This window comes from Austrofundulus limnaeus, unplaced genomic scaffold (genome assembly GCF_001266775.1).
Source record: "Austrofundulus limnaeus strain Quisiro unplaced genomic scaffold, Austrofundulus_limnaeus-1.0 Scaffold2, whole genome shotgun sequence".
Lineage (NCBI taxonomy): Eukaryota > Metazoa > Chordata > Actinopteri > Cyprinodontiformes > Rivulidae > Austrofundulus > Austrofundulus limnaeus.
In genome coordinates this window covers 5,948,812-5,963,502 of record NW_013952404.1, presented here as the reverse complement: position 1 = coordinate 5,963,502, position 14,691 = coordinate 5,948,812, and the positions used below count along the sequence as shown (strand labels likewise).

The window sequence follows — 14,691 nt, the reverse complement described above, 5'->3', positions numbered from 1 at the left end:
CATACAGTGGTTTGCAAAAGTATTCATACCCCTTGAACTTTTCCATATTTTGTCACATTACAACCACAAACAKAAATATATTTCACTGGAATTTAATGTGAAAGACCAACACAAAGTGGTATACAATTGTGAAGTGGAAGCAAAATTTTACATGAATCAAAACATTTTTTACAAATAAAAAACTGAAAAGTGCGATGTGYAAAATTATTCAGCCCCCCTGAGTCAATAYTTTGTGGAGCCACCTTTTGCTGCAATTACAGCTGCAAGTCTTTTAGGGTATGTCTCCACCAGCTTTGCACATCTAGTGACTGCAATTCTTGCCCATTCCTCCTTGCAAAACAGCTCAAGCTCAGTCAGATTGGATGGAGAGCGTTTGTGAACAGCAGTTTTGAGATCTTGCCACAAATTCTCAATTGGGTTTAGGTCTGGACTTTGACTGGGCCATTCTAACACATGAATATTCTTTTTTTTAAACCACTCCATTGTAGCTTTGGCTTTATGTTTAGGGTCGTCGTCCTGCTGGAAGGTGAACCTCCGCCCCAGTCTCAAATCTTTTGCTGACTCCAACAGGTTTTCTTCCAAGATTGCCCTGTATTTGGCTCCATCCATCTTCCCATCAACTTTGACCAACTTCCCGGTCCCTGCTGAAGAGAAGCACCCCCAGAGCATGATGCTGCCACCACCATATTTGACAGTGGGGATGGTGTTTTCAGAGTGATGTGCAGTGTTCTTTCTCCGCCACACATAGCGTTTTGCATTGTGGCCAAAAAGTTCAATTTTGGTCTCGTCTGACCAAAGCACCTTCTTCCACATGTTTGCTGTGTCCTCAACATGGCTTCTGGCAAACTGCAAACGGGACTCCTTATGGTTTTCTTTTAACAATGGCTTTCTCCTTGCCACTCTTCCATAAAGACCACATTTGTGTAGTGCACGACTAATTGTTGTCMTGTGGACAGTTTCCCCCACCTGAGCTGTGGCTCTCTGCATTTCATCCAGAGTCACCATGGGCCTCTTGGCTGCCTCTCTGATCAGTGATCTCCTTGTTCGGCCTGTAAGTTTAGGTGGACGGCCTTGTCTTGGCAGGTTTACTGTGGTGCCATACTCTTTCCATTTCCGGATGATGGATTGAACAGTGCTCCGTGAGATGTTCAAAGCTTGGGAAATCTTTTTATAACCTAAGCCTGCTTTAAACTTCTCCAAAACCATATTCCTAACCTGTCTGGTGTGTTCTTTGGACTTCATGATGCTGTTTGCTCCCCAATATTCTCTTAACCAACATCTGAGGCCGTCACGGAGCAGCTGTATTTGTACTGAGATTAGATTACACACAGGTGGACCCTTTTGAGTCATTAGCAGTCAGCAGGCAACTTCTGAATGCAATTGGTTGCACTCAGGGAAAAGGGGGCTGAATACTTTTGCACGTCGCACTTTTCAGTTTTTTATTTGTAAAAAATGTTTTGATTCATATAAAATTTTGCTTCCACTTCACAATTGTATACCACTTTGTGTTGGTCTTTCACATTAAATTCCAGTGAAATATATTTATGTTTGGGGTTGTAATGTGACAAAATATGGAAAAGTTCAAGGGGTATGAATACTTTTGCAAACCACTGTATACACACAGTATATAGATTAGTTTATTCATGAGTTATTAAACATGAATAAACATGTTTTGGAAGTAGTTAACCATTATGGGTAAATAATTAATGAATGTATTAATTTATAGCTTATTAAGTGTGAATCATCCATAATTAATGATTTTAAGGTTAATTAATCATGTATTTATGATTAAGGAAGGATAAATAAGGTACAAACCCATCAATAAAGTGTAAAGCTGCTGTGAACACTGCATGGGTACATCAGGCTGAACTGACACCTGTGATGCTTTATGGACTAAAACCAACAGAACTGCTACATTTGATGTACTGTATGGGTAACAAGCTGCTGAAAGTCCCTCTGAAAGTGCAACTATGAAATCAAATGTTGAACATCTGCAACACTGCACTGAAACACTCTGATGACCCTAACACAATTTTTCCACAGCTTTCACTAACCTCTTATTAGTGTTAAGACGTCACATCTGATCAGTGTTCCTATAAGGTTATGTTGTAGCTGAATTCACATCTTTACRTTAGTGAACATGTTGAGTGCTGCGATGTTTAGAATATACGAGCTGCAGACTGAGGTCTGTGATGTTTCCTGTCACGATGAGGCAGGTCTGTAACCTGCCTGCCACTCAGGACCACCTGAAAGTATTACCATGAGCCCTGCTGATTATAAATACAGATGGATGCTGTGCATCTGAGGACTCTTTAAAGACCGTGTAAAGTAAAATCTAACATTTTCTTTTTTAAACATTATAAATCTCATAAATGGACTGTTGTAAATGAGTACAAATTATCTCAGCTGTATATATTTGAATAGTGGATATATGATTCAATTTGTGTGACAAGGTATCTGTGTTTCAGGATTTTTTWTGGGCGTGTCTTAAAGGGCAGCCTCGTGATGTCACACAGCTGCCTTCAGTATAACCCCGCCCCCTGTTGCTCTAATGGAAAACATTGTTTCCTCGGTTACAGGAAAGTTCAGGGTTGTGGGTGTGGTTTGAGCTCCTCCAGAGKACACGCCCCCAGCATTCCAGACCACAGCTAACTGATGTTTTTTCATTACTTTAACACATAATTTTATAAGGTTAACAGTATTTTTAATTGTTTAAACTTGGCTGGGTGATTATTAACACATATTTCTGTGGTGGGACAACCTCAGAACACACATTTATTTTTACTTTACACGGTCTTTAAGAGGTCAGTTCTGTCCTCATTTTGCAGAAGTGACCTCTACAAGAGGAAGAATGTCAGAATATGAGCAAAGCACAAAAAAGGATATAAAGCCAGTTTATTTTCATTTTGCACATGGAACTTTTTTAATTTGTTGATTAAAAGAAAATCGGTGTGAAACCTGTTTCTGCACATTTTTCATTAACAGGTTTTATTCTCTGTACCATTTAACATGTTCTGTATCTGTGATAAGGTGCTGGTTTCTGTCGCTCAGTGGCATATCTGTGACAGGAATTTATTACATTTAAGGTTTATAACATTTTCTGTGTTCTAAACTGATTCTGGTGACATTAAACATTTTTAGGCTGCAATACAAGCAGTTTGTTTCTTTCACACCTGAATCATGGACAAACTAATGAAAGACTCCTAGTTGTGTCTAAGAAATATTCTATTTAAATCTCATAAGATTGCATTATAAGGAGATGCAAAAATGGGAGATCAAAGGCAAATCACAAGGCAAATTATGAGTTGTACAAAAGGCTGGACACTAAGACAAACATGAGGGGAAAAAAATTAAAATAGATAAGATAAAAGACACTAATACACACAAGATTACACAAAGTCACAGAAATCAAAAAGACAAATTTACCTATTAAAAGACAAATTATACAAATACACAATGACCAAAAATATAAGGGCAGATACACAAAATGGTCACAAGGTACAAAGACAAAAACAGAAACACAATTAACAAAACAAATAGACTACATAAAATGTGTTTAAGTAGGGTCAGAAAACAAACTAATTAGAACACAACACATTAAAACAAAAATCAGTAAAATATGTATTTTTTTAAAGGTATTTACTGATGTCTCAGAATTCTGAATATAATTGATGTTTGTTTGAATTATTTGTTACAACCATCTGCACAACTAAAATACTGACAAAGGTTAAAGCAATTTCAAAATGTCTTTAATTCAAGTATTCAAAAGAACACAACAGGATATTACTGTAAATGTTTCTTCAAAATACAGCAAAAATATGATTAAAAATGTGAAACATTTGTAAAGGTCTGAAGACTTAGTTTAAAAAATGGTTTATTGCTCAGATTTAAAACATTAAAAATATTGAAAGATATTGTCATTGAGCCTAAATTGTGATGTAGAGGTAAAAAATAGAGGTAAAAAATTGCAAACAAAACTTGGTTTACATGAGGATGATAAAACCTCATTGTTTGCTTTTTTTGAATATAAATTAAAAACCAGACCATGTTAATAACTGTAGTRTGAGTCTTTCCATTGCACTGTTAAATATAAAGATGTGTACCAGATTCACTGTATAGAACAAAACTGCACATTTTACAAATTTATATTCCAGCTTATCCTCAAAACAAGAAGCAATAAAACAATGAGTCCCAATTTGTGCTTGTGGTTCATCAGATTCAATAAAAAAAACTAGTTCCTCTTCTTCTGCCRTGCTCCTACTTCCTCCTGCGTTTCTGGAAAACACTGGAATCCAATGAGCATTCCTATAACAGAGAAACCTGGAAAACAAAAAGTTACCAAGGTTGTTTAATTTACCAACAACATTCATTTCCACTGACCTCCACTTAAAATTTTATTTTAAATCTAAAAACAGCGTTACATCATACTTGCAACAATGAGAGGTGCCATCACTCCAATAGTCAGTGGTGCAGTTTTGTAGATAAAAGCTTCAGACAGAAAATGACCCAGTGCCAGCACAAATGTCCATAAGGTGATGTGATACAGTCTGCAGGAGTCAGTGTAACTGCACTTTAATAAGGTGATAAGTGGGGTACCAACATGACCAACAAGCTTCAGAACATAAACTGCCTTACGTTCTGTTCTGGATATCAATGGCACAGGCGCAGCGAATGATCGATGATAACAGAGTCCAAATACCAAATATTCGAGCTTGGAGACCATTCACTGGAATAAGAGGGTGGAAAAAAAATAAGACAAAAACATGAAAAAGTATTAAGACAACATTTCATTTTATTCTGGAATAGTTTCTTGAAGGAGGAAAATCTAATTAATAACTAATAATTGCACTGGAAGTGCAGTGTTGTGGCTCTGTAGGATTGTTGACATATCGTCAGCAGCCGTTAAAATTTTCTTCTTAAACTGCTTTGACCGGACTGTACCATGCTCAACTGGGAGTTCACTTGTTTTTTGTTCCCGCTTCGTTTTTTCTAGGGATTCGAGAAAGTTTTTTAAATTTCTTTATTATTATTGTTATTATTATTATTATTTTATTTTATCTCATCTTCAATGAAGATGAGATCCAATTCTATCGCTCAAGTTTTTCCAGGCCCCGCTTAAATAGGTAAGCATGGGATTATTTTATCTGCCTTTGTTCCAAATTTGATTTTGATCTGAAAGGTCAAAGTATTTTTTTTTTTACTACAGAATAGCAAAATTTAGTAAAATTGTGCTGATGCTCGTCTTCATCACACATTTTGCATGCCATCATTGGCTGAGGGGCTTTGTTCACAAAACAAATATCCACATAGTTTTTAAATTACATTCATTTCCTGGCTTTTCAAAACACATCAAGTTGATTTGATGTTGCATTTAGGTGACAAGCATTTTAACATGATTTTATACCCTTTCTKCTACTTTTACTGGATTTTGCCATGCATTCATTGCTTTTAGGATACAAGATGCTTCCTGCAAAAAGCACAAGGTGAATCTTTTCCGAACGTTAAGGAAATTATCAGCAAAAATAGATGAGGTGAAATAGTCACAAAGGCCCTATTGGTTCAGCTATGAGTTACAGCAGAAATCACAAATTTGATTACATGTAAACAAACATCTATAACTTCCTTAATACTTGAGATAGCCACGTGATTTTGGTGTTATTTTGTAGGGTTTTATATTGTTTTTCTTAATCTAGTTTCAGATTTGATATTGTTGTGGAATAAACATTTTATCCACATCCCTGTGTGATCAGCTTTCCTGGATTGTAAAAGGTTTTTGACTGGTTACGTAATTATAAAATTATGTGCCTGTTTGGTTTTAAGAAAACATATCGATGCAACAAACGGGATTGTGTTTTTAAGTGTGTTGTATAATCTCCATCTGTCATTTTTGCACAGTCAGCTGCTCACCAAACTCCGGCGTGCCCGTGTAGAGCTTTTCAGACAGAAAGCTGTGATCTCTGAAACTCTGCACCGTGTTACCCATGGCGATGACGGACACCATCACCAACCAGCTCCGCAGCACGTTCAGAAAGCGGCTCATCTCCTCTGTCTGTCAGGATCTTTAAAGGACAGGAATCCTACAACGAAAACTACAGCGAGGCATACATATTATTAGCACAGGTGTTTCTTTCATCAAAAAGATACAGTGATAAACTGCAGCTGGAGAGCTWGCAACAGATTACTCATCCAAACAGAAGATAACAATACTGTATACTGATTACAATATATAAGGCAATTCAAATAAGAGATTTGAATGAATTTTACACATATTCACCTGCCGAACTTAGTGTTACCGTCCTGGAAAAAACATAATACTAAAGTCCAAATCAAACATTACCGACGTCAACCGACTAGCTTTTTAACAACTAAAGCACCGTCTTTACCCTAAAGTTGACCAATAAAACAGCACGAGAAATGGGTCCATTTAATCGTACCATTATTGTGATAGGCTCAACTCAAGCCATGGTTCCGCCCATTTTCACGTCTAACCAATAAAAAATGAACATTCAGACAGCGCGGAAAGCTGTTTAGAAACAAAGAGTAAACAAGGCGCAAGAGAGGTATCTGACTGAAGCCTTTGGAAACTGAAGAATAAACATCATCGACCTGTTCTAATAAACGCAATTTTTTTAAAATTTCTGAATTTTCAGCATAACTAGTATAAGTATTAAGCGAACTGTTGTTATATTTCCCCTTGTAAAAAAGTTAGTTGTTGTAGTGCACTTTGCCTAAAATCACATAAATAACAATCCAATCCTACCTAGTCCTACCTCTCTATTCTTATTGTTTTGAGCTATTTCTATCTAAAGTTACAAGATAGTCTGGTCGTGACAACGTTTTGAAAACATTCACACATTTCGTGTAAGATCAAAAAAAAAAAAAAACTGTAGCAAATAATGATGCAATCTGTGGTGAAAACACCTGCTGAATGGATGTGTTACGTCGAGCCGCGTTCAAAATCTGATCACGTGACCAAACACTGACAACGAACGCGCATGCCCACTGCTCTGTTGCTACTCACTCAGTTGTTGTAGTTACCAGGAAGATTACCGCCCAGATGCCAGCTTGTTAGCTGTTAGCAAGCTCCGTAGAAATAAAAGGCAAGGAAGTGTTGGTGTGTTTTCGCATTTGTTTTAGAATACGCGTAATTAAGCGGTCTTATTCATAAGTTGACTTAGACTTCKCAGGCAGTGTTTGTTTATACCGCTACTCAGTTTCCAGTTGGGTTGTCAGTGTTGCAGCGTCTTATGTTTTGCAGTAAGAGGATTTCACAGACGCCGAGGCTTTCACTCTTCTATTTCTGCTCTAATTGATATAATTTACGACTTTGTTAGTGTTCGTTGCGTTGTAAAAGGGCGGGTTGGGCAATAATATATTAATGACCGTGAATTGAAATGATACAACCTTGCTAAATTCAATGTGTCTGACCCCAGGAAGATTTTAGTCTGGTCCTTTTTAATATAAAAATGCCAGCTGTGGTCCAGGAAAAAGAGGATTCTGAATCCTCCTCAGAAGATGAGCATGGGTAAGTAGATTTTCTGTTGAATAAACTTGAATAGTTTTAAAAACTTGCAACTCAGTGATGCTGAAACACCTGAATGACATCCTGAGCACAAATTAATTAATGAGATAACATCAAAATTTAATTAAAGAGATCTTAATTATGAGGTAGTCTGTATATTGTGTAAGCTTCTGTTTTATTATTAATAACACATTAAAATACATGTGTTATGTTAAGATTTTGAAAACTAGGGGACTAAAAGTGGCGTTAATGAAGTGCCACTTTGGTTCTTAGTGTTTATTTTATCATTTCATGTTGTATTTGTAGCAGATTTAAACCTACTTTATGAGATTTTTAAAGATGTTTGACATTATGTGCGTTCAARTTCGTAAATGTTCTCTTTCAAACCTATTTTAATGCATATCTGCACAGCATGTCACAAGCTGTAGAGTTTATTGCTCACAGTCTGTGGACTTTAAGAGGTCCTTTAGTGTCTRTCAGGTTCTTACCTTGCTGATCCTCTTGGCTGACATCACAAGGTTTGTCTTTTAATAGATGATTATTGTGCCATCTTGTTTTGTTTTTTAGACTTAACAAAACCTGTGGATACTTTTAATTTTCTATAGTTATTTAGGATCCAAGCATTTTTTTTTTTGTCGTATCAGCTTTGGTTTGTGGAACAAAATTTGGACTCAAGTCCCAGATTAAGAACCCACTAAATAAATAAATAAATAATGTACATGTGTATATAATTTAAAAGAGTAGAGATGAGCTGAATTAGGTGTAGCCTGAGTTCAGCAGTCTGATGGCTGAAGGGTAGAAGCTGTTTCTCAGCCTGGTGTTTAGTCAGTTCAGAATAGCACGCAGTAAAGATTTATCTGTTTACTGTAGGTATGACAGTTGGTCTTTATTGTGTCTGCCAAATCGCTCCTTTTTRAGTTATTCTTAGTCATGCCTGACTGAATGCCATCATATCTGCTTTTAGGCTACATCTAGTAAAGTGCTTTGGATCGCTTAGAATTGCAGTTGGAGCTGCAGGAGACCAGAGCTGCCTTTACTAGTTATTATTCTGTGAATTGACATCAGACCAGTAACAACACAAAGAAATCCAAAAATAACTCTGCATTCTAACAGTAGTTTTTTTTTCTGTATTGGTTTCACTGTTACTGTAGACCTGTTCTCATATCATCATAGACTTTAATTTAATCAGTTTAAGTGATTCTGCTCAACTCTGACTCAAAGTTATCTTGTCTTTTTCATCAAGAGCATTGAATAATTAATATAAAGTCGATGTAAACGTGTCAGAATTGGACAAMAGTCACTACTAAATTATGTAAAGGACTACACAAGATTTAGTGCCAAATATTACTAATACACAGCAAATGTAAAGCGAAACCTGTGCACTGCAAGTAAATACAGTAGTCACTTGAAAATGGTGAAAACACAAGACTTCAGTTGGACTTAAATTGACAAATTTTAAATCATTGCATACTGTTTTTTTTTTTTTTTTACATTTTACACAGAGCTGCTTGTGTTTTGGTTGCATCTAAGGAGTTGATAAGGTAATGAAGCAACAGCATGTACAGTGGTTTGCAAAAGTATTCATACCCCTTGAACTTTTCCATATTTTGTCACATTACAACCACAAACATAAATATATTTCACTGGAATTTAATGTGAAAGACCAACACAAAGTGGTATACAATTGTGAAGTGRAAGCAAAATTTTACATGAATCAAAACATTTTTTACAAATAAAAAACTGAAAAGTGCGACGTGCAAAAGTATTCAGCCCCCTTTTCCCTGAGTGCAACCAATTGCATTCAGAAGTTGCCTGCTGACTGCTAATGACTCAAAAGGGTCCACCTGTGTGTAATCTAATCTCAGTACAAATACAGCTGCTCCGTGACGGCCTCAGATGTTGGTTAAGAGAATATTGGGGAGCAAACAGCATCATGAAGTCCAAAGAACACACCAGACAGGTTAGGAATATGGTTTTGGAGAAGTTTAAAGCAGGCTTAGGTTATAAAAAGATTTCCCAAGCTTTGAACATCTCACGGAGCACTGTTCAATCCATCATCCGGAAATGGAAAGAGTATGGCACCACAGTAAACCTGCCAAGACAAGGCCGTCCACCTAAACTTACAGGCCGAACAAGGAGATCACTGATCAGAGAGGCAGCCAAGAGGCCCATGGTGACTCTGGATGAAATGCAGAGAGCCACAGCTCAGGTGGGGGAAACTGTCCACAKGACAACAATTAGTCGTGCACTACACAAATGTGGTCTTTATGGAAGAGTGGCAAGGAGAAAGCCATTGTTAAAAGAAAACCATAAGAAGTCCCGTTTGCAGTTTGCCAGAAGCCATGTTGAGGACACAGCAAACATGTGGAAGAAGGTGCTTTGGTCAGACGAGACCAAAATTGAACTTTTTGGCCACAATGCAAAACGCTATGTGTGGCGGAGAAAGAACACTGCACATCACTCTGAAAACACCATCCCCACTGTCAAATATGGTGGTGGCAGCATCATGCTCTGGGGGTGCTTCTCTTCAGCAGGGACCGGGAAGTTGGTCAAAGTTGATGGGAAGATGGATGGAGCCAAATACAGGGCAATCTTGGAAGAAAACCTGTTGGAGTCAGCAAAAGATTTGAGACTGGGGCGGAGGTTCACCTTCCAGCAGGACAACGACCCTAAACATAAAGCCAAAGCTACAATGGAGTGGTTTAAAAAAAAGAATATTCATGTGTTCGAATGGCCCAGTCAAAGTCCAGACCTAAACCCAATTGAGAATTTGTGGCAAGATCTCAAAACTGCTGTTCACAAACGCTCTCCATCCAATCTGACTGAGCTTGAGCTGTTTTGCAAGGAGGAATGGGCAAGAATTGCAGTCACTAGATGTGCAAAGCTGGTGGAGACATACCCTAAAAGACTTGCAGCTGTAATTGCAGCAAAAGGTGGCTCCACAAAGTATTGACTCAGGGGGGCTGAATACTTTTGCACATCGCACTTTTCAGTTTTTTATTTGTAAAAAATGTTTTGATTCATGTAAAATTTTGCTTCCACTTCACAATTGTATACCACTTTGTGTTGGTCTTTCACATTAAATTCCAGTGAAATATATTTATGTTTGTGGTTGTAATGTGACAAAATATGGAAAAGTTCAAGGGGTATGAATACTTTTGCAAACCACTGTATGTATGGTGAACAGCAGCACTGTAGTTCTTGTGATAGTTTATGTTCACAACAAACCAAAAACCTAAACCTTATCAGAATCCTTTATCTGATCGTGTCACCTTGATATCTCAATGAAACGGATATCTTCCACTYTCAGACACACCTGGGCGCTTGGAAGATTGTGGCAGCAGCTGCTCACATTTCGAGCCCCTCCCGCCTTTTTTTTTCTCCAGAGCGGTCATACCTGATTGAGTCCCGCTCCATCATCGTGCTGCCTTATCTTATATTTACCTCGTGATAAGCAGGCTGTGTCTGGCACTGCAAGATAGTCTGGACTTTTACAAGAGGGTTTGTTAGTGCAGTGCATGGGTTTGTTATTTTCCAGCACCTCATAAAACTGTGTGAGGTTCTATCTTTATCTGTACGACTGAAATAAACACAACTTCAAGGTACATTCCCTCAGTGTTAGGTCAGCTGCCCGTAGTATTTTTGAACGCAAAAAAAAAAAGAGAAGAAATCACCTTATTTTTCTGTAGGTTGTATGTTTAAACACATAGTCAATAACTCTTCACTGACTACAGTTTTCTCTCATTTATTATTATTTTTTTTTCCCACAAGAGAGCATCCTTGTGTCACATGGAGCGGCCTCAGCAAGACGATTCCCATTTTCCTATTTTTACCCGAGGCCATTGTTTCCAAAGATAGGATTATCTGCTCTGTTGGAGGTAGAAACTGATAAACTAATGTTGCAATTATTAAGATCTCAGCAGTTGTTCAATTGACCGTTGTGTGTTATAACTGCCCAGAGCGATATAATATGGCCTTCAAGATTGTGCGCACAGAGAGTCGCCTGGTACGAAGAATACTCACCAATCATGGATTCACTGAGGTAATGCTCATCTTTGATTCATGAAAAATTAAGAAAACATCCTTTTTTTGGTTTTGAAGAACGTGTGACGCATTTACATGGCATTTTGCGTTAAATTACCACCATGAATCTGTGTTTTTGTTTTCATTTCACTGCTTTCAAAGCTGTAGACAAAAGAAAAAAATAAGGATTCGTCTCCAAGTGCATTAATCCTGTTTTACGATGGCACGCTRTGCTCATTTATGGCCTCCCCAAGAAGCTACAATCAAATCCCTTTCAATTTTATTTCAGCGCTTCCTGATTCCCAGTAACAAACKATCAAAGACTGACGAGTGTCTACAGCTTTCTGATAGAGCCAGAATAATCATATATTCCAGACATCTGGTATTAACCCCAAACACAGCCAGTATGATCATTAAGCTTCCTAAGAAATCTMTGCAATAAAACAAAGAAAAACAGATAAAGTCATGTGACAGGAATATCTATGAGTTTTGGCCTTCCTTCTTTATTTTTTTTAAAACGCAGGCTATTTTTCTGCACGTTAGCGTTGAAGTGATCTTTTTTTTCAGATCTTTGGCAGAGTTTAAAGGGATCCTCGATTAGTTGTAACATATGACTTTATTTGATAAACATATATTTTGACTGTAAAATGAAGACTGTAAAATACTGTAGTCTGTTTAGTTTTGTAAATTTTTAAAAATATATTTTAACATGGACGGAGCCATTTTATTTACATGCAAAGCATTCTGGGTAAATGATGACGTGGATGGGTCCTCGATGTGAGCGAGCTATATTCACCCTGAAGGTTAATCTTGGACAATATCTGATGATTGACTCTTTTAATTGAAACCAGAGAGTGTTGATAGAGAGGAGAAGGTAGAAATGACTCAATCTGTAACTGAAAATATGGATGGAGGACAACAGAGCTGCTTCATGGAAGAAGAACCTCAGCTTAGCCTGTTAGTCTTTGCACTAGCGCCAACGCTAAATTGCCTTATATGTATTAGCTCAGCGCTAGCACAACAAACAAGCTAAACTGAGGTCCTCCATCCATATTTTCAGTTGCAGACTGAGTCATTTTTGTGTTCCCCTCTCTGTCATGTGGATGGAGGACCTCAGTGACGAGAGGAGAATGTGTAGCACTGAGCTAGAGCTAATATATGGTGATAGCGTCGGGGCTAACACTAAAGCTAAGAGGCTAAGCTGAGGTTCTTCTTCCATGAAGCAGCTCTGTTGTCCTCCATCCATATTTTCAGTTACAGATTGAGTCATTTCTACCTTCTCCTCTCTATCAACACTCTCTGGTTTCATTTAAAAGCCAATCGTCAGATATTGTCCAAGATTAACCTTCAGGGTGGATATAGCTCGCTAGCATTGCACCGAGGACCTATCCACGTCATCATTTACCCAGAATGCTTTGCCTATAAATAAAACGGCCCCGTTTGTGTAATATATTTTTAAACCTTTAGTTTAAAATTATAAAAACTAAACAGCCTACAGTATTTTTAGTCTTTATTTTACAGTTAAAATAAATGTTTATCAAATAAAGTCTAATGTTAAAACTAATCAGGGATCCCTTTTAATGTAACTTTTAGCGCCCACTTACTGTGCATAACATGGGCTGATCAACTTTACCCTGTTTTGATATATTTTCTTTGTCGATTTATGTCGATAAACTGTTTTTCCAGGTTCACCCGAACAGTAATGACTTTAACCTGATGTGGACGGGTTCTCACCTCAAGCCTTACGTCCTGCGCTGCCTTCAAGACTACCAGAAGGTCAACCATTTTCCCAGGTATGACGGAGTGCTGAAGTACATTAGTGCACTGCAGCTGTATTCTGTTTTATAAATATCACGGCTGAGCTTTTCCAACCTCACCACCTCCCCCTCCCCCCTTTGTTCAGGCAGTGTATTTTTTGGCTTCTCCTGGAACACAAATTTAGTTTGGAGCGGTGCCTCTCTGAAGCATGAGATGAATCATACTGTCAGGCAGTTTGGGGGAGGGGGAGTTGTGTAACTGTCATCTATTTATGTATTTATTTTGTCATGTCAAAGTGGAGCGCATTTTAATCAAGAGGCTCTGCTCATTTCCAGGTCATATGAATTGACTCGCAAAGACCATCTCTATAAAAACATCCAGCGGATGCAGCAGACTCACGGCTTCAAAAACTTCCACATAATCCCTCAGACCTTCATGCTTCCCTCTGAGTACCAGGAATTTCGCAGTAAGAGACGCTGCACCGAACTCAGTTGTTCCAGGCAGAGCTACGTTTATTCTGTTTAATGTCTTTTCTGTGTAAAAAAATTATTTCTTCTTTCTCACTCAGATTGTTTTGCCAAGGACAAGGGGCCTTGGATAATCAAACCAGTTGCATCTTCAAGAGGACGGGGGATCTACCTGGTCAGCAATGTGAGTGATGTTACACCTTTAAAACGAGACAGTCTCCAATTGTWGTGTCTTCAACTGCGGACACGACTGTACTAATAGCAATAAAGCATTATAATATATAGTTATTTGAAAACAAAGCTTTCCCCTTTGAGCTGTAGTTTATCATCTCCATCCTCGAGCCTTCAAAGGCCGGTGAGGGTACAAATGTGTGTGAATCTTAAAAAAAAACAGCCACGTTAACAAGTTTGTGTTTTATGTTATGTTGACCTTCAAACCTGCTGTTTAAAATCAAGAACAAACATTCAAACTTAGACATAATTCTATGAGCAATGATGTTATTTTCTCTGTTCACAGCTTGGGTGGTCTCGACCTCCAGCTCGAGAGAAACAGATCTAAATACTCCTTTTTTTATTAAAATGAAGTCGTGTTAGTTGATGCGAATGTACCGTCTGACAAGTGTTTGCCTAGACTGGCAAATAAATCCACTGAAAAATGTCACTGTTGTGTTTGATGTAGAGAAGATGTGAAGCAATACAAAAACAAAAAGGAAGAGCAGACACAAGTTTTCTCTGTTTATGGGAAGATACGACAATTACYAATCAATTCGAAACAAAATGTGTGACAAAACAGCAACAAAACATATTTCAAACAAATACATTGTTTGCTGATGTAATGTAAAGTTCAGTTTCTTCAAAAACTATTTATTTTTGATTTTATTTTTTATGCTTTCCATGATTTTTTTTACATAATTATTTTGT

At 37.6% G+C, this 14,691-nt stretch overlaps 2 protein-coding genes across 2 annotated transcripts in view; one reads left to right on the top strand and one right to left on the bottom strand.

Moving 5' to 3' along the window:
• Positions 1-3,727: 3,727 nt before the first annotated feature.
• On the bottom strand, positions 3,728-6,465 carry erg28 (ergosterol biosynthesis 28 homolog). The gene is made up of 5 exons (XM_014012655.1): positions 6,275-6,465; positions 5,908-6,089; positions 4,636-4,726; positions 4,429-4,547; positions 3,728-4,320 (listed from the first exon to the last, which is right to left on the bottom strand). Exons 2-5 carry the CDS (start codon positions 6,038-6,040, stop codon positions 4,232-4,234), a joined length of 432 nt encoding a protein of 143 aa, XP_013868109.1. The 5' UTR covers positions 6,041-6,089; positions 6,275-6,465; the 3' UTR covers positions 3,728-4,231.
• A 591-nt stretch (positions 6,466-7,056) lies between these two features.
• Positions 7,057-14,691, top strand: part of ttll5 (tubulin tyrosine ligase-like family, member 5) — a gene marked incomplete in the record, with an annotated part of 70,671 nt that continues 63,036 nt past the window's right edge. Inside the window, 6 exon segments of the mRNA XM_014012599.1 lie at positions 7,057-7,525; positions 11,294-11,400; positions 11,482-11,564; positions 13,232-13,338; positions 13,639-13,769; positions 13,872-13,954. Coding sequence (XP_013868053.1) covers positions 7,467-7,525; positions 11,294-11,400; positions 11,482-11,564; positions 13,232-13,338; positions 13,639-13,769; positions 13,872-13,954 — 570 coding nt within the window.